Source organism: Cynocephalus volans, chromosome 1 (assembly GCF_027409185.1).
Source record: "Cynocephalus volans isolate mCynVol1 chromosome 1, mCynVol1.pri, whole genome shotgun sequence".
Taxonomy (NCBI): Eukaryota; Metazoa; Chordata; class Mammalia; order Dermoptera; family Cynocephalidae; genus Cynocephalus; species Cynocephalus volans.
The window spans coordinates 221,212,358-221,236,512 of record NC_084460.1 but is presented as its reverse complement, the minus strand read 5'-3'; the positions used below and the strand labels follow the sequence as shown (position 1 = coordinate 221,236,512).

General features: G+C 34.4%; 2 protein-coding genes across 17 annotated transcripts in view; one reads left to right on the top strand and one right to left on the bottom strand.

The window, feature by feature from the left end:
* NEB (nebulin) overlaps positions 1 to 1,735 on the top strand; it is a 206,310-nt gene extending 204,575 nt beyond the window's left edge. For all 13 annotated transcript variants that reach the window (XM_063098291.1, XM_063098282.1, XM_063098237.1 and 10 more), the window contains one exon: positions 945 to 1,735. In XM_063098291.1, the coding sequence (XP_062954361.1) occupies positions 945 to 1,118 (174 nt within the window). In that variant the 3' untranslated portion in view covers positions 1,119 to 1,735. The remainder of the gene's footprint in view (positions 1 to 944) is intronic.
* An 8,523-nt stretch (positions 1,736 to 10,258) lies between these two features.
* The window catches only part of RIF1 (replication timing regulatory factor 1), a 61,781-nt gene continuing 47,884 nt past the window's right edge, over positions 10,259 to 24,155 (bottom strand). For 2 of the 4 annotated variants that reach the window (XM_063099590.1, XM_063099599.1), the window contains exons 26-36: positions 22,687 to 22,806; positions 21,503 to 21,654; positions 21,072 to 21,152; positions 20,924 to 20,978; positions 17,348 to 20,554; positions 15,426 to 15,572; positions 14,933 to 15,010; positions 14,728 to 14,843; positions 12,917 to 13,070; positions 11,189 to 11,297; positions 10,259 to 10,743 (exon numbers count right to left, since the gene is read on the bottom strand). In XM_063099590.1, coding sequence (XP_062955660.1) covers positions 10,529 to 10,743; positions 11,189 to 11,297; positions 12,917 to 13,070; positions 14,728 to 14,843; positions 14,933 to 15,010; positions 15,426 to 15,572; positions 17,348 to 20,554; positions 20,924 to 20,978; positions 21,072 to 21,152; positions 21,503 to 21,654; positions 22,687 to 22,806 — 4,434 coding nt within the window. In that variant the 3' untranslated portion in view covers positions 10,259 to 10,528. Of the gene's footprint in view, positions 10,744 to 11,188; positions 11,298 to 12,916; positions 13,071 to 14,727; positions 14,886 to 14,932; positions 15,011 to 15,425; positions 15,573 to 17,347; positions 20,555 to 20,923; positions 20,979 to 21,071; positions 21,153 to 21,502; positions 21,655 to 22,686; positions 22,807 to 24,155 lie in introns of all 4 variants that reach the window. The other 2 variants (XM_063099604.1, XM_063099607.1) reach the window with 2 other exon arrangements.

Genomic DNA, 24,155 nt, shown 5'->3' with positions numbered 1-24,155 from the left:
TGCTAGTGGGTATGGGGATCTGAACCCTCAACCTTGGTGTTATCAGCACTGTGTTCTGATCAAGTGAACTAACTGGCCAGCCCCCACTGATCTATCTGTACAGATTTGCCTATTTGGAACATTTCATATAAGTGAAATCACATAATATGTGGACTTTAGTGCATGCCTTCTTTCACTTAACATTTTGAGGTTTATCCATGTTGTATCATATATCAGTACTTCATTCTTTTTACTACCAAATAATAGTTCATTGTATGGATGTACCACATTTTGTTTATTCATTCATTGGTTGGTGAGCATTTGGGTTGTTCCCACTTTTGGGATATTATGAATAACACTGTTATAAACATGCATATACAAATTAGTGTGCAGACATATATTTTCATTCCTTTCGGGTGTATACCTAGTGGAGGAACTGCTGGGTCATATGGTAATTCCATATTTAACACGTGATAACTGCCAAACTGTTTTCCAAAGTGGCTACATCATTTACATTTCCACCAGTAGTTCATAAGGGTTCCAATTTCTCCACATCCTAATACCTGCTATATGTCTTTTTGATTATCATCATTCTAGTGTGTGTGAAGTGGTGTCTCATTGTGGTTTTGATTTGCATTTCCCTAATGACTGAGACGTTGAGCATCTTCTGTGCTTATTGACTGGCTATTTGTCCGTCTTTGGAGAAATGCCTATTTCATATCCTTTGTCTTTTTATGTGTGTGTTGAGTTGTAGGAGTTCTTTATATGTATCCTGGACGTTAATCTCTTTATCAGATACATGATTTGCAATTTTTTTTTTTTTTTTTTTTTACTTTCTTGGTGGTGGTTGCACATATTTAAGTTGGAATATGTGAAATAAGTCATGAGAGAACTCATGATTGTTTGGGTTTGTTATTGCAAATCCAATAAATAAAATTTTTCCTTTTTTCCATCTCCTTAAATAGAAAATCTTCCGTGCCATGTATGACTACATGGCTGCTGATGCAGATGAGGTGTCCTTCAAAGATGGAGATGCTATTGTAAATGTTCAAGCTATTGATGAAGGTTGGATGTACGGTACTGTGCAGAGGACTGGCAGGACTGGCATGCTCCCAGCCAACTACGTTGAAGCTATTTAGGCACTTCAAAGCATCACAACTGTATGCACGACCTACAAATCCTGCAGTCAATATTTCAGTTTAGACTCTCCACTATTATTCAAGTTCTCAAGCTGCCTAACGGTTTTTCTGTGTCTATATGATTTATGGTAGTACTGCCCCTTGTTTCTATATGAACCCAAATAATTCTCCAGTAAAACAAATGTTGGTATCACTAATCTGTCCAGTTACTGAACTAGATTTACATTTTCATTATTTTCTGAACTTGCACATAAAACTTGAGACACTAAGCCTATAAGTTCTCTATTTTAAAAACTGCCACTATCAAATTTTCCTTTGGATTTAAAACAATTTCAATATTAGGATAGACATTTTAAAAGCTTCTCTAATGTTATATTATTGCTGTATCAACCCAGAGTCTTTCTCCATAAAAAATATTTAACATTATTTCTTTTCTAAAACAGGGATTCTGAACATGCCAAACACATTAAAGGAAAAATGGCAGAGATATTCATCTTTTCCTTACTTACTGAATGCTAATGCTTGTATTTCTAATCCAGATATGAAGTTATAAAGCTGATAGTCAATATAAACTGGTGATAATTGGTAGCTAATAAAATTGATAATTCTGCAACAAATGCATTGATGGAATGAGCATTCTTTATTTTTTATGGCTTTAAGATCTACCAATAAAAAATTAAATAAAGCAAACTCCTCACACTAGACTTGACTACAAAAACTATCTACATTAAAAAAAAATTGTGCTGTTAAAAATGCACAAGAGTAGACATTCTCAAAACTCTTATCCATACTTGTGTTCAGCAAGCTTCCCTTAATTTTAGAAACAGCCCTCGGGGAAAAAAGAAAAAAGGAAAAAAAAAAAAGAAAAGAAAAGGCAGGCCTGTTAGCCCAGTTGGTTAGAGTGTGGAGTTATAACATCAGAGTCAAGGGTTTGGGTACCTGTACTAGCCAGCCACCAAAAAAATTTTAAAAATAAAAACATAAACAGCCCTGGATCCAATCCTAGTCTCAGGAGATCTTTCCCATTTGTATCCAGTGGGGCAGTATGTGGAAAAGGTGGCTAAAGGGGTAAAGGTGGAGAGACAACCAGTAATGGCATCATGCTTAAGTTCACAGACCACCCTTCCTAAAAAAGCAAAGATCTGTCCCTGTAACCTCAGAGCTGTAGCAATGTTGTGGTCTCAATTTTCTTAAAAGTGTGTCTCTGAGAATAACAGGGAGTGCTCTAGCAAAGAGAGTGCACATACTTGCAAAATGATCAGGGAGTACATCTGTATGCCAGGCTAAATGCTAGATGCTGAAGTTCAGATGATGAACATACAGTTCCAAGAAAAGACAGACCACTGTTTACATAAAAAACCATTTACCTAACAAGTTAGAAGTGAAAAGGAATGAACCTGAGTGTTGTAGGAAACTGCCAGTTGGTGATGGGCCGGTGTCCCAACACATTATGGAGTCATTGCTGTCGCCTCTGTGGGGCTGCTCTTCTGCCTGCCCCAAGTCTACAATCCCCAGGGCCTGACGATCCTGTCCATGTAGAGGAAGGATTCCTGAAGTCTTAGAGAAAAGCTTTTGTGCCCTCTGGTGGGACTTACCCCCTCATATTCATCATTTTAATTTATACAGTGACCACCTTGGAAGCAAATGCCTCTTGTATTATTCTGTATGTAGTCCATACCTGAGTGTTGTAAATGAGTTCTTTGCATAAATGAAACAAGTCTGTTTTGATCTTCAAAAACAGAACAAAATAGACCATTCCTAAGCATCCCAGTGGTGAGAGAGATTACCACGCTCCCACTTCCAAATCTTCAATCTTCGCTTAAACTGGGTGAAAATCCAAATTAAGCTGGGCAACAATCCCATCATGCGGCTCCCCCCGCCCCTCCGCCCAAATGTTGTGAACACCTAAAAAATATGCTTTCTCAGTTACAATGGACTGGTTTAGCTTTAAATTCCCTATTTACTTAATAGGCCTGCCAAAATACACTTTGCAGTTGCAATTACAAGGAAAACACAAATTTTAATTCTAGACTTTTTCTAAAGCTTGAAGTGTTCAACATATATACACATCATCTTCCATCTTCCTGTCTATATCCACCACCCAGCCTTAAAAATTATCAACTCCTGGTTAATCTTGTTTCCTCTCCACCCCACCAATCAATGCCCTCCTTCCATTACCTTAAGTGAATCCTGTTAGTCATATTTTAGTGTGTATCTCAAAAAGGACTCTTAATTAACACACCTTAACAACTGGCAATCTATGTTAGTCTTCAAATCTTCCTGTTTTCTTCCAGCCATCAATGATACTGGGAAAGTCCTCTGTACGTAATCTCTACTATCAGACTCAGGACTACAAGGCTACAAAGGCCTCAGTGACCATCAAAAGGGAGCAATTACATCCGTATATTACACCTGAGCCAAAACTCACTCCTAAATGTTATGGGTTCTATCATGTCCCCCAAAACTCTTATTTAAGTCCTAAGCCCCCAGTGCCTCTTCTGAATGTGACCTTATTTTGAAACAAGGTTGTTGCAGATATTGGCCAAGATGAGGTCATTAGGGTGTGCCCTAATCCAATAGACTTGGTGTCCTTATTAAAGGGTAACTTTGGACAAACACACATGTACATGAGGAGAAAGCTATGTGAAAAAGTGGAGATTAGGGTGATGCTTCTATATGCCAGAAATGTCAAAAACTGCCAGCAAATCACCAGAAAGCTAGGGGAGAAGCATGGAACAGATTCTTCCTCACTGACCTTAGGTGCCAATGCTGCTGACTTTTAGCATCGAGAGCAATGAATGAATTTGTTGTCACTCAGTTTGCAGCACTTGGTTGCAGCAGCCCTAGTAAACAAACACAGTCCCGTTCAACATTACTGATTATCTAAAACTATGGATTTAGAAGACTGTGGAACCCATAAAACTGAGTAAGTCAGAGAACTCTATGGTTATAAAGCAGATCATATGGGAGTAGGGCAAAGAATATGAATGTTCATGCATTGGTGGTGAAGGAAAACAAAGTTCACTTTATGTTGGTATTTGGATAACGCTATTCTTACTTCATGTCTCATTAAAACAAACGACAAAATAGAACAAACAAAAGCAATTATCAGAATTTAGTTTTTATAGTTTTATTTCAGGTAAAAGTGCATTTCTTAAAAAATGTTTCAATAAAAGTCAACTCCATGATTCATGAAAGGTTTTATTTTGGATCAATGTAAGATTCTCCCTCCCTCAACAAAGTCATAATGAACCAGAAATGCTAACCTTTTCAGTGTAGGTCTGCTGCTTTAAACATTGTATAAAACATTACACAATCAAAACTGAGAGCAGCCCTACTTCCTATCTGCCAGCGCAATTAACTGAGAAACGAACAGGTACATCTGTTAAGTTTTTGACATAAATCATTTGAAAGATTTATCAAATATAAATACTTTGTGAGTGTAAAACTAAACTAAGCTGTCTTAAGAGGTTACCAAGTGATGGGGACAAAAATATCACAGGGTTAATAAATGACTGATTTGGTTCCTATCAGTCTTTTTCTAAGTACCTATCAGTCAGGTCTATCCAAAGGAGGTAGTGTTAAGATACAATGAAAGCAATAAGTAACTAACCAATAAGGAAAGCAAACCCCTATGCCCCAATTTACTTCACAGGTGTGATTTAACCTATTAGTGCCAGATGCCTTTCGTGCAGACCATTAAGGTCCCTTGATATCATGGCTAACACATAATTACAGTTTAAGTAGAAGAAAAAATGTGTACTTAAATAGTACTAGTATCTCTTAATACGTGTATCTGAGCAATAGCAAAAGACAAATGAAATCAGGGCAACCCATTTTATAAAAAATCTAAATAGGGTTAACAGAAATTAAGGAATCAAGACTCCATTCTGTCAGCGAGAAGCAAATAACCAAATTGACTACACGCCAGGTATGAACAAAACTATCCTCTGTAACAAGAATCGACACTCTGGAAAAGGCCAGAAAGTACGTATTTCAGGCGTTGCAGGTAATCCAGTCTCTGTCAGACTACTCAACTCAGCCACTATAGCAGGAAAGCAGCCAAAGACAATACTAGTTAACTGAGCATGGCTGTGTTCCAGTAACACTTTCTTTCTGGATACTGAAACTTTAATTTTATATATGTGTCACAAAATAAAATGTAAAAACTAGTCAGCTTATGAGTACAAAACAACGGGTGTCAGGCTACAATTTGCAGATTCCCTGCTATATAGAAATTTACTAGTTAAGACTGCCATCCTTCAATTTCTATACTCAAAAAACTGATTCTGCTTCTAATTCCATTTTCTTTTAGAAAACTCTCATTCTATAAAAATAAATTGTTTAAACACGTTAACTATTCAATTATGTATCAAAAGTTATTACACTATATTCCATTTTCAGTCCCATAACAATATTTTGGAGGTAGACTTCCTGGTTATACATTGTTTATCCATTTAAGAAACAAACAAAAAAAATGTCTTCTGAAAATTATTTGCTTACTATGTTGGGGGGACAAATTAATAATGTGTATTAAATAATCACTTGAAATTTGTGCACACCAATTATAGTACTGTGTTATATATAGACTAGCTCTCAAGGACCACTGGCTGCAAGCTATAGTATACAGGACTGCTTGTCCCTATACTAAATGAACTAATTGCATTATTATTATATCATTATTAAAATTTCAGCTCTATCTGCCTGTTTTCATTTTATCACTTCTCAGTGCATCAATTTCTATCAGCATATAATCTTAATGTCTAGTAAGGTTTTATCCACAATTACAAATCAGTACACTGTGGCCAAAAATAATTTTCCCTCTGCTACAAGCAGAATACAAAGTTGCAAAGACTTTTTTCTGCCCTGTGACATCAAAAACCGAAAATATTGGGGCCGGCCCATGGCTCACTCGGGAGAGTGTGGTGCTGATAACACCAAGGCCATGGGTTCGGATCCCATATAGGGATGGCTGGTTAGCTCACTGGGTGAGCTTGGTGCTGACAACACCAAGTCAAGGGTTAAGATCCCCTTACTGGTCATCTTTAAAAACAAAAAAAAATCCGAAAATATTACCTTCAGTTTTATAGTCTCAGATAAGAGGGGTTATCTTTCATTCTAAAGGTATTTTTCAGGGGAGAAAGCATTTACAGCTGAGCATGTCATGTTTGATTTTAACTGTTCTTTGGAGAGAGAAAGGAGTAGTATATAAAGAAAAAATGGTTAAGAACACTTGGTAAAGTTTAACATTGTATTAAACTGAGTAAACTCACAATTCTGTTAGACTACTATACCACAAATATCTACCGATCTCCAAACTGGAATGACTCAGATTTTAATGGATACTTTCAAAAGCAATATAAAAAGCATGGCACATAACAGACATATTCTTAACTGGGCCATCTGAAACCATGAAACTCAATTTATTTTACAGATCAAGCAATCAATAAATTTTGAAAAACCAATTTAAAAACCCATTACTTAACTGTTGGCTACATTTTCTTTAGTGCTTTGAACGAAGGCAGTTCCCACAAACAGTATTTAAATATGTGAGGGAATTCTAAGACCTTAACAGAATCCCAAGAAAAACTCACTTTTAGAGAATCAAATTATTCAACTGTACCACTTTAATTTTCAACCATGTAACATAACAGTACATTAAGTCACCAGAGGTCTTCAATAAATTGACAGGCCATACCTATCAGATATGACTTCATCATTATGGCATTACTAACTTCACTGCCAAATTAATCTTAAGAGGACTGTCTGTTTTCCATGTTTATTAATAATGAAGACCCATAATAGAACAAAAGATATTTAGAGACTATTTTTAAAATTTGAAAATCTACTTTTATATTAACGAGAGCATAATCCACACTCATGAGAAAATACTGTCTAATCTGCTTTATTAATAAGGTTCTTTATAACATGAAATCCTTAAGCTAAGTCTACTTATTTTTTTAAAAAATGTCTTCCATATTTTAAAAAGGCTCCAAGAGGCAAAATTCTATGCTTAACTTTTAAAAAATTTTTTGAGCTGTTAGTTTGAAGAGTTCAAGACCAGTCTGCAACCCATTCATAAACCTGAAAAAGTTGTAAAAGTCTAGCTTATCTTTTGTGGCAATAATTTTAAGTATTAAATCTGCTTCAGTTATCTAATTCACAGCCTGAAGCCTCTTAGTGCTATCTACGGGTGCAGTCCATAGACATCAGCATCTGTATGGATCACCTAGTAGTTTGTCAGAAATGCAGACTCTCAGTTTCCATGCAGACCTCCTTGAATCAAATCTGCATTTTTACGTGCACATTCAAATTTGAGAAGCACTGTGTTGAAAAATCAAAGCTTCACTAATGTTTGTGTACCAAGTATTAAGACCTTTCTAATGGCTTAGGAATAAAATAGACATGGGTGGTGGTAATGAGTGAACAAAATCTCCTCCCCCCTACTCAAATCTTAGCCAACAATCACTATTTTATAGTCTCCTAACCTAGCTGACAAATTACCTCCCTGAAAACCAATTATGAAGAATATGAGATAAAACCTAGGCTTTTCTCTCTAAATTAAAGTCAAAGTCAAAGCTGTAAGGAATGGCATTAAGAGAAAATATTAAGTCATTTATACTTTCTCTAAAATTTCAACTAAGTCAGCATTTTAAATAGCACTTATTTTTAATTATTCTCATTTCTTTACCTTAAAAAACACAACTGTACTTACATATTCACACCCCCACCCATTTCTCCCAATTTTGTTTCTTTCCCTCCCACTCACTGACATTTATCTAATTCTTAAATATGTAACAGAACCCCTATCTTCAAGCTATAGAAAAAAAAGAATCCAGGGACACTATCAGAAACCATCACACTTTTAACATTCAGATCTAAATATTATTTTTGACTGCATTATTTAACCTGACTCCTCCTATACTGTTTGGAATTAGAGTAAAGCTCTTTATCATTCAACAATGGCTAACAAGATCAAATGGCAGAGCATCTTTAATAACAGGCTCACTGAAATACTGAAAATTTAAATTCACTATGAAATCCAAAATAGATTTCATAGATATGAAAATTACACTCCATTCCTGCATGCCACTATATCTTTTCAAAAATGCATAAAATAAACCACATTTGAGTGTTCTTATTAATATTTGTCATTTGTTTTATTAAACATTAGAAAAGATTTGAAAAAATGGACTCCATTTTAGTAGTGAAACAATACAGTGGAACTGATTAAGGAATATGAAAAGCTTGCTGCTATTCAGCAATCATTCGAGAAAAAAACATGCAGAAAATTTTAAGGCAACAATATAGAAAATAATTGTTTATAGTCATAGCAATGATGAAGATTTAGCAAGCTGGTTTTTGCCCCCTAAATAATATTTTTAAATAAAACCTTGTTAACTACAATGTTTTTAAAACTAATACCTGTGTTTGTATCAAATTGTGATTTAAGTAAATCACTTAAATTTTGGTCACATCTTGTACTATGAGGTTCAGCTTCTCAAGAACTTCATTCAACCAGCAAAGTTTAGTTCACACAATGTTAAGGCATATAATCATGAAATGAGCTAATTTAGACTCTGAACTATGTTAAAGTATCCCGCTTCCCCTCCCCCAAACACACACACACACACACACACACACCCCTTTTTACTCACACCCGGTTAACTAAAAACTCACGTGCCTCTTTACCATTAAATATAATTTGGGAAATGACTGACAATGTAAACCACAATTATAGTTGTTTTTAAAAATTAGTATTTTTCATTAGTTATTTCTTCAAGCTACAACCTTAGTTCAATGATACCAGAATTCTTTATAAAACCATCCTTGGTATATGAATATCGTACTTAGACACAAAAACATATGTAATGATGATGGATTTATAATTATGACACAAAAAGACACCAACTTGCAGAGGAGCTTGCTGGAGGGCCCCTGTTGAATATGGGAAAGCTAGCCAGACATTAAAAACTTCTACAACTTGCAATATAAATGTGTGGCCTTCCAAGTAGGGGTTAGGTTCTGAATAAAGTGTGGAAATTAAGATCATCCAACTCATTCTATTCAGGGAATGAGTGAGATATATTCTCAGTTAAAAAGATGAAACAAATATGGGAGGTGAGATACTAACACTAGTGGTAAAATTTACAAATATAATTACAAACACCCTATTTTTTAAAACTAGGCAAAACATACATATATAAAAAAGAGCAGTTTCAAATTTCTTCCAAGTTAGCTTTTAGATATAAATTTTTTTAAAAAGCAGATAAACTCTAGCTTTCTTATAGTCCAACTTGAATGAAAATATTCAAATTAACTCCATTAAGAAAAAACGTAATGAGGCACACTTTCTAGTGGCTGATACCCTCTTCTAAACCAAAAGAAAAAAGAGGTAAGGATATGAATAGCAAAGTTGTTGTGTAACGTTTTCTCATTTCTATAAATTTACTCATTCTGGATACTTTTAGAAAATACACTCATGTTTTAACTAAAACTATTAACTAAATACAAAACTATTTGTTGTTTTATTTGTAGATACAGAATCCTACAAATACCTGCAGCAAGCCCATGAAGCATTTCTATTGTCCATACTGGTATCTCAGTATTTAATATATACAAAATAAGTTTCTATTAAACAAACCCAAGGTATTCACAAGAAGCTGCAAAAAATTTCATGCAATTAACGAAGACTGAAATTTATAAATTAAGAACGTCATCTATACATAATATACAGTCATGCACTTAAAAATGAATACTATGTCTCAACAGTACATTTTCACAGGCAGACACTGCTGCACAAATATTTGCTAATGCAAATGAACAGAATCTTAGTATATTCTGCATTAATATTTTAACCCCCAAAGTTGAAACTTTTGGTATTGTTTTCGAAAGTTGTCCAAAGTTAACATCTGCAAGAAGTTTCAATTCTTTCACATCTCATTTAAGATGTTTTGCCCAGAATAAACTTCCTAAACCCCAGGCACAACAAATATGAATTGAAAACAAAAACCAAAAAAACAAGTATAAACACCTTTATCAGTTCAGCAAAAATTCAAATAAAAATTTTCAATTTTACTGAAAGTACATGTTTGATCAGAATACAAGAGTGTAAGAAAGTGTAAAATAAAAATGTATGTTTCTGTTTCTAGTTTTTGCTTTCACATCTCAGTAAAATTAATTATATTTCTTGAAAAACTATGCATAGCAGCCAAGAAAATATAAGTGGGGAAAAAAAATCTTACATAATGAACTTACAAAATTGAACTTACACAATAATTATCCTTCTGGGTTGGAAATGTTACCAACTTTGTAAACAGTCTTTTCTTTGAAATTGTGCTATATTTCAGAACTTGTTTATCAAGAAATCCAGTGATGTTTAAAAAAATCTTCAGTTTTCTCTTAAAATACTAAACAGAATTTTCATGGGCTGATGACTTCCAACGAGATTGTAGATTTTTTATGATACAGTTTGTCATACTACCAAGTTTCTCATGCATTTCAAATAGCTGGCTTCCTGAATAATTATGGAGATCTTCTGAATCCATTTGAAGAGCAAGAGCACTAATCTGTGCCACAAGATTTTTAGATGATGGAATTTCTAAACCAATAGGATCAATCAAATCTAGAAAAAAAAGTACAATTAAATCTATACCAGATACAAATTTTTTATATCTCCTTTTAAGTTAATAAAAAGTTTAAGTGCCCAGGTTTCAAAATTAAAGAGCAGGCTGAATGCCCCTGACTCTTCATGGGAACAAGAAAATCTACCAGTTTATTATTCTATGCTACTAAAGAAATGGTGAGACTACTTCATTTTGTTTACATAACTGGAAGAGAAGGCACAGTTTATATCTTTATTTGAGACCTTGATGGACCAGAAGTTGATGATTAGAGAATAACAATTAGATATGGAAATCAAATAAGTTATTTTTTTCATGCACTTGGCATCAAGCACACACACAAAAAGCTTGGTCAAATTAAATAAAAACTAAAATCCTAACAAAATATTTTTTCAAGAAAGTCAGCTGATCTTCTAAATAAAATTGTCCCAAGTTGCTAAAATATACCTGAGGCAAGTCTTTCTTCATCAGGAGAGAGAGATTTATTTTCTATTCCATTTATTGTTTTTTCAGAAATATCAAAAACTGGAATCTCTTCTAGTCCACGAGACTTCACCTAGATTATACATTCAGCGCAGTTAAAAATCCAACAAACTGAAATTTACTTTTAATAGGAACAATAGTACAAACACTGGAAAAGAACATTTTGTGTGGATCATATGTTCCACAGCTCATCACAATTAACTTAGCTAATATTGCTAAGAAACTATGTTCTATTAACTACACACAAAAAATAGCATGATATTGTAAATTCCTAACCCTTATGGACAGGGCTAGGAATTTGCAATATTTCATAATGTATTACTCAAGAAATGTAACCACAGTAGCTAAGAAAATTACATTATGCTTTCCATGTTCAGGAATACGGGAAAAGAAAATCTACAACAGTGATTTCAAAGCTTAAATAATATATGGATTTCCTTTTAAAAAGAATACAATTTTCATAGTTGTTCCCAGGGCCTATGAATCACTGATTGAGAGAATACCACTTTTAGAAAGCTGGAGTTGCCATATGACTCAGCAATTCCACACCTAGGTATATACACAATACATCCACAAAAAAACCTGTATGTTTAATGTTCACAGCAGTATTACTCTTAACAAGAAAAGGTGAAGACAATTCAAGTGTCCACCAACTGAGGAGTGGACAAAGCAAACGTGGTACTATCCACACAATGTAAAATTATTCACCCTTAAAAAGGAAGGAAATTCTGATACATGCCAATATAGATAAACCTTGAAAACATTATGCTAAGTGAAAGAAACCAGTTACAAAAGACCACAGATTGTATGATCCCACTTTTATGAAATGCCCAAAATAGGCAAATCTATAGAGGAAAAGTAAATCAGTGGTTGCCTAAAGCTGGGGGGTGGAAATGAGGAGTAAAAGCTAATAGGGTCAGGGTTTCTTCATGGGGTAATGAAAAATGTTCCAAAATTAGATCATGGGGATGACAGTATAACTCTGTAAATACATTAAAAATTATTTAATTGTATACTTTGGGCGGGTAAATTTTATAATATGTGAATTGTTATCTTAAATAGAGCAGGAATCTTCAGTAGCTGACAAACCCCAGTTTGAGAAATCCTAATGCACAACACTGCTTTTCACCCTTAACATGCTCTATTTTTCATTTACTCACTATTCCTAAAAATGTCAATGGGTAGAGGGTCCCGAATGGGTTTTAGGAGAGTCTGTGAATCCTTCTGACATTATATACAAAATTTTATGTATATTTTTATGAGGAGAAGAATCTTGAAAAATGTCCATGACCTAAAATGCATATATGCAACAAGAAAAATAAGTCACAAATGTGCTAGACATCAAAATCAAAATTCTGTGACTTACAAATTTGCAAGGTTTTTGCAGATGTTTAAATCTCAACATCTAGGTTTTAGGAACAACAGCCACAAAATCAAATCACCAGTTGGTGGAAATAAAAGAGAGAAAGGTTTAGAAAAAAATTCAAAGAATAGAAGATAATTTAAAAACAAACCTAGTGCATTACATAAAAACAGTGCACAGTTATAACATGATCTTTTAAATTACTCTTGACTAGGGGGAGAAGGCACCATAAAATGGGCTTTTAATCAAAATAGTTTAAAATTTTTCTGTAGCTGTATTGCTACATCATTTATTACTACACGATTTATATCTAACATCTAAGTTTTTACCTGCTGCTCATGATATATTCGGAGAGCCTTCTTTACATTGGACACTTTTGGAGAACGGATAGGAAGAGTTTTTATTTCAGATGCTGTAAGAGTACTCAAATCACCAATTGTTTTTATATTCTTGGCTCTAATGAGTTGTCCCAGGCCTCTTGCCCTGAACAGAAGAGAAAGAAGAACATAATTACACAGTTGCACTTATTTGCTATTTGAGAAGGCTTATCCAGTTGAATTTCCTCATTTAAGCTCAATAACAGTTTATTTATACAGGCCCATCTAGCCCACAGTGAGGACAGGCATATGCATATTTAATTTAAAATAAAATTTTAATCTGATGTGTATGTCTGGCTTAAACAATAGCACTGGAAACAAAATAAGCCTGGTGTGTGCTTCGTGCTTTACACACACATGGCTCTCTTTAACAGAGATGATTCTTAGATTACCTTAAGCACATGCAACTGCTGTCTAATTGTTGCATTACATACACAGGTACAATAGAAAGACAAAACTTGTTATGCTACCACGCCCAGCTTAATCTGTAGCTCAGGCTCCTCTTCTGGTTCTTTTTACCTCTCCTAACCTATACCCCCTTTAATGTTCCTTTTCCCCAGCTTCTTTAATCAGAAATGGACTCAGTATATGTCAGATACACATCACTGAATTATTAAATTCCTTGGAGAAGGTTAAGAACACTTCATCTCCTATTGAGGATTATGCCAAGACAGGGCAAACTAACAATTCAATTAAAGAGAAATTATCTCGAGGCATCACACACTACCTGAAACAATCCTCTTAACCAAGATTAAGTAATCTGGAACTGTCTACCCACAAGCATTTAAGTTTTCAAAGCTCACATCAAGAAAACAAACTTTTAATCCAAAAAACAAAAACATCTCATGAGTAAGTTTTACGTTATGTGAGCCTCACTTTCCCTATACGTGACTTATTAACTGTGTGATTCTGGTGGATTAATCTTTCATCTTATGAGGTGGAAATGATATTCATGTTCCTCATAGCATTTATATTAGGGTTAAATAAGATAATGCATATAAAAGGTTCAGCATACCACCTGGAAAACACTGATTCTGCACACACTGTCTTACTATATTAGGATAGACTGTCTGGCCTACCTTCCATACTGCGTTTTTATTTATTTCTAAAATAAAATGTGTGTCTACTGGGCATATACACACAAAAATGAAATCAATATATGAAAAAGACACCTGCACTTCCATGTTCATCCCAACGCTATTCACAATAATAACTAAGAGGTGGAATCAACCTAAATGTCCATCAATGGATGAATGGATTAAAAAAAACCTGGTAGATATACACAACGGAACACTATTCAACTATAAAAATAAATGGTATCATTTGCAGCAACATGGATTGAACTGGAAACCATCATGTTAAGTGAAGTAAGCCAGGCAAAAAAAGACAAATACCATATAATGTCACTCATACGTGGAATCTTTAAAAAAAAAAAAGTGGTTATCATAGAAGCAGAGAGTAGAATGGTTACCAGAGGCTGGGAGAGGAAAGGGGGTTGGCAGGGTAAGAGAAGGGGTGAACTAACAGGTCCAAAACTATGCTATCTACCCTAAGTGAATCACTGTGCTGTATACACATGTATTGAAACAACACACTATACCCCACAAGTATAAACAAAATTTAAATATATATATATAAAATATAATGTGTGAGGGAAGACTGCATGGCAACCAATTCTAAATATAAGAACTCTGACCATTCACATACTCCTCTTAAATAAGTGGCATCTTAGAACAAAAGCCAGAAGCCTAAAAACCACTTACCACATGTTTGATGTAATTTGAGGTAAAATGATGTCAACTGGTGCCACACAGTTCACCAAAGCTGGGTAAACACTTTCTGTTGGGCATGGCATGGATTCTTTGGCCATTTCTGAAATCTTGGAATAAATTTCAAAAGCCATTAAATAGAGGTCACCTGACTGAAAATGAAAATATAAAGTTACATGAAAACTAAAGCACTTCTTACTAAACACTTCTTTGAGCTCTTAAATTTAGGGCTACGTGATCCTGGGGACAGAATTCCTTTGGTTGAGGTGGTATTATGCTAGATAGAAGGAGAGAAAAAAAACACCACTCAGAACCCTAGTTTACTATAATTTTACAATTTAATTTTCACAACTTAGAGAGCAATCATTTCTTTAAAAATTTCAGAAAATATAAAAGAAATTACTACCTTAATCAATTATTTGTTGGATCATCGTTGCCTCTTACCATCTCTTCTCTTCATGTCTGCTTACCATGTAGCAGAGAAAAGAACAGCATATCCAAACCAAAAAAGTTTTGTTTTTTAAATAGTTGATTCTAAGATGAATAATGCACATACAATTCTGTGTATGTATATATATGTGGTTTGTGTGTGTGTATGTGTGGCTGGACATTGGTGCTACCAGCACCACACACTAACTAACTGAGCTAACCAGCCAGCCCCATGTATGTGTATTTTAAAGTCTATAGTTTACCTTAGATTGTGCAGTAGGAGAAGTTTTAACACTTTTCAATATGGAAGAATTACTTGAAGAACAGGACCTAACAATAGAGCATCGCCTATCGATGTCATCTGCCAATCCTGCTTGGTATATTGGATCTGCAAAGGACACACGGCGAACCTGAAAACACAGGTCAAGTTCTTATTTAACAAAATAAAGTTTTAAAAAATGACACCATAAATTCTCATTATGAGGTTATACAAAAATAAAATATGGGTTTAGAAGTTTAATCTATTTTCACTGGAAGCCAACTACACAATTGTTTTTCTTCCTAGTGACTGTTTTCACAGATAATACTACTCAATGCCACAATTCATTCTAATGAAGTATATAATCTACCTCTGCATAATATAACAACACAGATTATGAAATAGGGACAGCAGAAGAAACTTAACAAAACTGCATGTAGCAGCTAAAACTGTATAATCTGATTCTAATAATTTTATGGACTTACTAAACAGACTAGAAAGAACAAGGTAAGAGGTACAGAAGTAACTGGCCTCTGATATGTCTTCCTAATCTCTGTACTAAACTCATTGACGTTACTATCAACACACCTTTTCAGCAACTGGGTAGCAACTTTTGTCTTTCTTAGCCCCAGCTTGAAAGTAATTTTGGCCTCTCCTAAACTCCTGCAGTATGTTCACTCATTCAGCTATTTGATGTAAATATGCAATAGAGCACTCATATATATATATATATATCTGCCACAGAAAATGACCATATGTTGCCTTGTTGCCTCAATAAAGCCTGAGCTACTACCAAACAAAAAAGAACTAGTTAATGTGTATTAACAATCTAAAGTATACTGAAGAAAGACATCAATCCCAATGTACTCTATTTTCATAAACTATCCAAGAACTTCTATGGCCTATTAAATTTAAGATATTTAAAAACAAAAAACAAAACCCCAAAAGCAAATACCCTCAAAACAAGAATACTGAAGAGTTGTTAAGTCTTCCTAAATTAATTAATCTCTAAATTCTCAGCAGAATTTTTAATATATCTTGGAAAGTTGATAAGTCATAAGAGTAAGAAGAATAGAAATTAGGGGATATTTTCAAAATGTGCTTGCTAAAGGCAAAAATCAAGGTGTCATGTTTATATACACATGCTTGTACATATATGAACATGAATTCTACAGTAAATAGATTCAATTTCAAAATTAAGTTAAGGAACGACAACATCACACCTTTCAGAATACCTATTTTGTTAAGTAGAGAAGTTGAGCTATGTAAGAATATCTTACTTTTCCTCTTATTTTATTCATTTGTTCAACAAACTACGTATAAGGTACAGGGCCAGAAGCTAAAGCAGATACACAGATAATCCATGCTTCCTAAGCTAAAGGAGTTATAATTTCCTGTGGTAGGCAGGAATATAAATAACATCCAGAAACTGATGAAGGTTCAGCCTGGAGACTTTTTTCTTCTTTTTAATTAGACAAGGTCTGGAAATAAAGAGTTTATATAAACACTGAGGTGAAACAGACAGCATAATGTCCCAGCACACAGTAAAGAAAAACCTACTTTATCAATGGCCATAGCATCACCTAAGTTCCGAAATGTTTCCTAATATGATATTACGGTATAAGGAACAGAAAAGATCATCCCCAAGAGGGAGTCTTACCCACTTTGCCAAAGGTGAACACCATATGCATAGTTGCATAAAGATCTTTAGTTAGGTGTCATGAAATGAAGGAATATCTAAAGGGCTTCAGTCTCCATCTCTCAACACCTTTACTTCTACCTGCCCTCTCACTAGCAACCACGGTAAATAATCAAAATGAGTGGTCACACAATCCTAATATTTTGTCATTTACTAGGTGTCACTGTATAGCTATAATATTCTAAACAAATATTGGACCCCTTAATATTCAGCCTCATTCCCCCTACCTTGTTAACAGGTGATAAGATCTCATCTTCTTGGGGTCTTTTTAGTCCTCTCTTTAAAATGCTAGTGGATGGAGAAGCCAAAGGAGACCAGACACAGCGTGTCCGCATGCCACCAGGACTTTCATTTACTGACACAAGTGAAGGATCAAGTTCCCTTAATTTTTGCGGAGATACATCGTTGTCTTCTGTTATCAGTTCAGAGACAGCTGTTCCACATGTCAAAGACTGCAATGGTTCCTCTACTTTCTCTGAAGTATGGTGATCCCCCTGTAGTAAAACATTACCATTTCCCACTACCATTTGATCATCATCTAATTTTATTTCTTTAAATCGATTAAGTTCAGTATTTGTTTCAGTTCTATTAGAGTCAATCTTTCCTTCTTCAGTGCTTGTTTCTAATGTGTCAGGAACAAAGTTGTCAATTTCTGCATTCAATCTTTTTGTTTCAGCTTCTTGAGGCTTGGAAGTTTCCTTATCTCCATCCTCCACTTTACAGATGTGGTCAGTTTCAGCATTCACCTCACCTATCACTGCTTCTTCACAATTTTCCATTTCAGCACTCCTTTCTTCAGATGAGCCTGGATCAGATTCATCACTTTCTCTACCTAATTCCCCAGATGCTGTTTGTTCAATTTGAGCATTCACTTCTACAGGTGTGATAGTAGGACGAATATCTGAATTAATTTCCTCAGCTGCTGCTTCTGCAGCATTCAGTCCTTCAGCTGTGTCTACTACAGAATCACCACTTTTTTCATCATTTTCCTCTTTTGCTGCTTCTTCAGAAATATCACTTTTGGCACTCTCTTGTTCAGAGAAGCTACCTTCAGATATATCGCTTCCTACATCCAATTCCATAGCTTCTACTTCCTCTGGATTGGCTTCTATTACTTTACATGCATTTCCTTCAACATTAACTACATTCTCTAGACTTAGTCCCTTTTCTGAAGCTTCTGGTTTCTCTTCTTTGGTCTCCAAGGAACATTCCTGTGAAATATCTTTGGTATCACCTAAACACGGGCTAACAGTTTTAAATTTTTTATTACATGGCTCTTGGCTTTCAAGAGATACCACTTCACTAGAGCCCGTATTACAAGTTTCCTCTTTAAAATTTACTATTTCAGAAGGAAAAGATTCTTGAACGGATTTTTCTTTCAACTCAGTTTCAGACACAATTAAGGGATTGTTACTATTATCACTGTCCTCCCTGAGACCCAAATGAAAATTCATACTATAATGCTCATCTAAAAACTTTACTTCAGAATAGACATTAGCTTTAGAAGTTTCTGATACAGTTACAGGTATTTGCACATCTGTCTTTTTTGTTTCACTAATTGTTAGGTTGTAATTTTCTGTTTTCTTTAACCCAATAAATGATTTTTCCTGAAGTTGTGAGCTTTCCCCACAGCAATCACAACCTTTAGATCTCCTTACCCTTCTACTTCTCTTGTGTTGACATTCAAGTGTTTGGAGAGATTTTTCAGAGAGCAAAGAAATGTCTGATGTCTCTGTTTTTGAGGATTCTCCTACACTATTATCACTAGAATCTCGCTTATGTAATCTCCTGTTGGCATTTCTAGTCCTTAAATTTGATTCTGGCACAGGTGGACTTGTAAAGGAATGTTTTGCACATTTACTAGTTTTACTTTTTCCCTCACATATATTTGGTGCATCTTCAGAAACTTGCAACAAATCTGAAGATGCTGTAGGATCCTGAAGTATTACAGTACTATTTTCATCTTTTTTTTCACAGCTCTGAGATTTTACATCTACGTCTACTTCACAACTTGCTTTATAATCAGTTGTCTGATTCTCACCTTTTATACATTCCTGTTTTACCATTTTCTCTTCTAGATCTTCAATGCCACCACTGTCATTGCTTTTGTTTTTCCATTTTCCAGATCTTTTCTTTCTATAACCTTCTTCTTTTGCCTCAGAACTGTCAGATTCTGAGTTTTCAATGCTGGAGAGCAAACCTTGAGATGCTCTTCTTGTTTGATACCGTGTTCGTCCCCTTATTGGTTTCTTAGAGGATTTGTCTGGAATGTCCTGTGTACCATCTCCCTCAGATTTAGTATTCTCAAGGTCTGGCTTTCTTTTATTTTGGTCAATTTCAGCACTAGCACTGGTTTCTCCAAAAGTCTCCTCATGTAAATTATTTGCTTTCTCAATCGAATTTTCCTGCACAGTTTGTTCAGAATTCAGTTTTTGCTTAGGTAACATATCATCTTTTATATGTAATGGACTCTTCTGAAGAGGTTTTTCTTCTTCCTTACGTCTTTCCTTTTTTTGATGATTTTCTTTATCTTGGTTATCAGCAGTAGACTCTGCTATTTCTGAACGTCGCCTTGAAGACCGTCTAAGGGTTTTTTGATTTGGAGTTATCTGAACCTGACTGTCCTCATTTTCCACTTGATCTGCTGATACTGCTGCTGGAGGTGTGTTTTCTTTGGATTCCAAATTAATTCTTACATTTTTCTCTTCAACAGTATCATTTTCCAGTAACACAGCATTTTCTATTGTTGGTTTAAGCTTTGTATCTTCATGCTCCATCATAGATTCAGAAAGAGGAACCTGATTATCTGACGCACATTCTGTTTGATTTAGCAAGCCAGGTGAGTGATTTTCTGAGGCTACCAGGTCTTCAACAGATTCCTGAGTATTTTTCTCCTGTTCAGATCTTGTTAAGGGTTTAGACCTTTTATTTCCTGCTTGTTCAGCTTTACCTGATCTCCGGCCTGATCTCTTAATTCCATTCACTACTTTTTCAGACTCAGATTTTGAAAGAGCCACTTCTCTTTTCTTTGCTTTTGCTGGCATTTCTGTTTTGTTCATGCTTCCCTGTTTATTTTTCACTATAACAGTTGATGACATGTTATTCAAAGGAGATGGGCTAAAAGGCCTATTTTCTGAACCATCGAACTTCTCCAGGGTAATAAACGTTTGCCTTCGACGTGTAGGCTGTGGGGGAGTTCCAGAAATAGTGGCATTAGAAACTGAGCTACTGCTCACAACAAAAGAATTTTCTGCACTAGACGCACATTCAGTTGAAGTTTTCTTTGATGAAATTAAAGTTTTTCCGACATCACTATTACTGCTTGGTATTTCTGGATTGGTTTCATCAGGAGAACACTCATTATTTGAAAGGGAAGCTTTTTCAAGATGTTCATCCATATCACAGTTTTCCATGACACTCTTCGTTTGCTCCTCCTGCACAGAAACATACATACATACATATATATATAAAAACCAGCAAACAAGTTTGACCTTCTAAGGAAATTTTAGCCTGCAACTTTAATAATTCAAAAGACTTTCAACATATTGCAAATACTTCAAAGGTAGTGGTAGATGCCTGTTAATTTGTGTCCCTCATTGAAAAGCCAAATACATTTATTTTTAACACATCTTCCCCCCACCCCCAATTCTGCTAGTGTCTGAGTGGGAGTCAAGAGGAGAATGTAAAACAAATCCTAAACTTAATAAAATGAAGACCTATAGACAACCTGTCAACTTTGAGCTGTTTAAGTGACTCTGAAAGAGTGATTCTAAAAGCCCAGAAATGTGAAATACCAAATATACCTTAATCATAATCTTGGAATCTTCCTTTGGGTTTTCAGTTAAAGTAGGAATTTCCCTGAAATAAGTAAGCGTATAAATTAAAATATTGTTTTTAATTACTTAAAAATCAGAAAACCAGTTATAAAAGTTTGATGGATTCCATACTTACATAGATTCTTCCTGACTATACTGAGAAAACAGGGTATCTTGTGAAACATCCAGATTATTATACATGGCAGGAATATCGCACCTGAAAAATGTTTTATGTAAGTAATTTCAAAAATCTGATGATATTCTTACAATTAGAAATTAATCTTAAAATTCTACCACCAAGTTGTCTTTAATGCACAATATAAAAACTGGGCTTTCCATGAAACTATCTTCCCCTCCCAACCTACCTCAGTAAAGGAACTCAGTTTAGAAACATTTGGTACATTACCAGGTAGCTTTTATACATTATGAAATGCAGTTATGGACAGTATACTTTTTGTCATTAAAATTTACTATAGTATTATAGTTCTAAACCCCAAGTTGCAGTTTGCTGCATAAAATGTAAGCATGAATGCAGAATGCCCAACTCAAAATCAAAGGCCTACAAACCGCTTTGTTTTGAGTACTTCTTTTTGATGTTCAGTTAATATTCTCTCCTTTGCTTCTTTTTCTTCTGGAGGTATAAATACAAAGTCAGTAGATTTTTCCTCTTCCAAAAGCATTTCACTTTTTACTTTTGTAGATGAAGATTCAAGATTCAGCTGCAGAATTTTAAAAAGTGTACATTTTAGTTTCCAAATTATTTTCTAACATGTCTTCCAATGTCTCTTCTAATACCATGATATGGTTTTACAACAGTGATTATGACGACATTTGAAACTTAAGCCCATACAATACTCATGATCAATAACAAATTAGTATAATGTCCCTCACTTTCTGTCTTTAAAAATATTGAGAAAATAGAAACTATTAGACCTCTTTAAAAAGCAGGCACGCCTGTGCTTAACTACAAAACATGGGTAAATTCATTTTTCAAGCCAACACATAGAAATTAACTGGTTTGGCAAGAAGAGAGTGTACCTGTAGCACTCAAGTTGAAGCATGAACTAGTCAAGTTAAGTAAAAGTTGCCAATACCCTATACAACTGTAACTTTGGTAGTAAATGTTACATCTTTATAAATTTTCATTGTAAGCATTGTTTTCGTTCTATTTTTAGTTTCAACAGATAGGTGTTGGGGTTATTCTTTACCAATAACATTTTTCTTTCATTTCACCAGGGCCGTGATCTCAAGATTCTAGAATAACGGTAATTGGAGATCACGGAATAGAGAACTACTGTTGTCTAAAATTTGGTTAACTGGTAACTAGCATAATAATTAGTTTTAGATTTGAGGTTAAAAGAGATGTCTTACCTAGGCATTATTTCTCTCTTTCTAGTCAAAATATTAAGTTCTAAAGTTATAATAGTTCGAAGCAAAAGTTCTAAAAGTTCTAAAGTTCTAAGTTTCTTGTGCTACCCACATTAGTCACTCATACCTAGTCTCGTTCCACCACAAGGGAGCTGCTGCCAGAGTACTTACACCTTTACTAAAAAGGCATCACCACCCAACGCTTCTAGACTTACATGCTATACTAGTAAGTAGTCTTTCTAGACCAAATCCCAGCTTTGCTCTGTGATCCCATCTTTCATTTAGACTTTCACAGCTTTATCTTCCAATTAAAAATTTTATGTCCTAAAGACACCACATACTTTATTTAAAAAATTCTATTAACTACACTTTTGAAAACATACTTTGGCTGATGGTTTCATATTTTCTTTTTTATCCTTTGTCTGTGCCAAAAGGGAATCTCTTTTTCCACTTGATTTTCTTTCCATGCCACTTATCTTCACATTTAATTGTGAATTTTCTATCTGTTTTATTAAAAATAAAACAATTTCATTAAGCACAAATGTACTATGTTGCTTCTCCCTTTTCACATTTTGAAAGTTTCAGTCTAATAAACACTCATTTCGAACATCAAATTTCTTCTCATTATTCAAGTCTATTAAAATCAAAGAAAGCGACACTAATTTAGTAACAGCCAATGGTTTTGATGTCTCTAAATTTCACAGTAATTGTTTTGTACCCTTAATTTTATGAATTCTGAAAAAAAGACATACAACATAAAAACTGCAAAGTGAATCAAATTTTTGGAGTCAAATATGCCACCTATTACTGGAAATATTTGTAAGAGAAGAAGCCATAAACTTTAAATCTTAAGGTTAAAAGGTTAAAAATGTATGACAGAGAATATTAAAGCACCAAGGAAGACTTTTTTACATGTCAAATTATACTGAACAAATTTTAATAAGTCTATATGGCTACATGGTGAGAATTCTAATTTAGAAATTAAAAAAAACAAGAGTACTTAATAACATTTTTTCTCTTACATATTCTAAACAAAAAATATATACTGATTTGAGGATAATGTATTGCACACAGGTACTGATAGTCAATGCTGTGCCCTACAGATATGTACAATCAATTATGTTCCAGTTAAAAGTAAATCAATTAAAAAAAAAAATGAAAGGACTCTTGAAGGTCCCGACAAAAATAAAAAAGCATACCCTACCTGTTGCTGAATAGGAAAATTTTCAGTTTGCTATGCAAAACGGTAGTAATAGTATTTAAAAAAAAAATTAAAAAAGAAAGAAAAGACAAGAAAGGAAGAAAGGAAAAAAATATTTTCTGAAGTTGCTCCACATCATGGATGCATAATACTCATACTTTTACTCCTCTAAACTTCCTAGATCTTCAGATAGTAATCATGTATCATTAGCCAAAGTAACCACAGTCCTAATGAGTGATGTGATAGCAAAGATGTGTTTATCTGATAGAAGGAATGGGAAATTCGATGGAAACAAATGAAGAGTAGCTCTTCCTTAGACGTGGACTAGTAACTACTATTTCTAATTTTTCCAAAGCAATACTTAACCATGTATTTTAACAATTACAAACTTATTTTTTTTTTTTTTTTTTTTTTTTTTTGTCATTTTTTCGTGACCGGCACTCAGCTAGTGAGTGCACCAGTCATTCCTATATAGGATCCGAACCCACGGCGGGAAGCGTTGCCGCGCTCCCAGCGCAGCACTCTATCGAGTGCGCCACGGGCTTGGCCCAACAATTACAAACTTTTAAAAACAGTACGAGATATGAGTTCAAAAAAGATAATTAATGAACAAAAATCAGAGATTATATTTACATGAGAATCTTTAGTGAG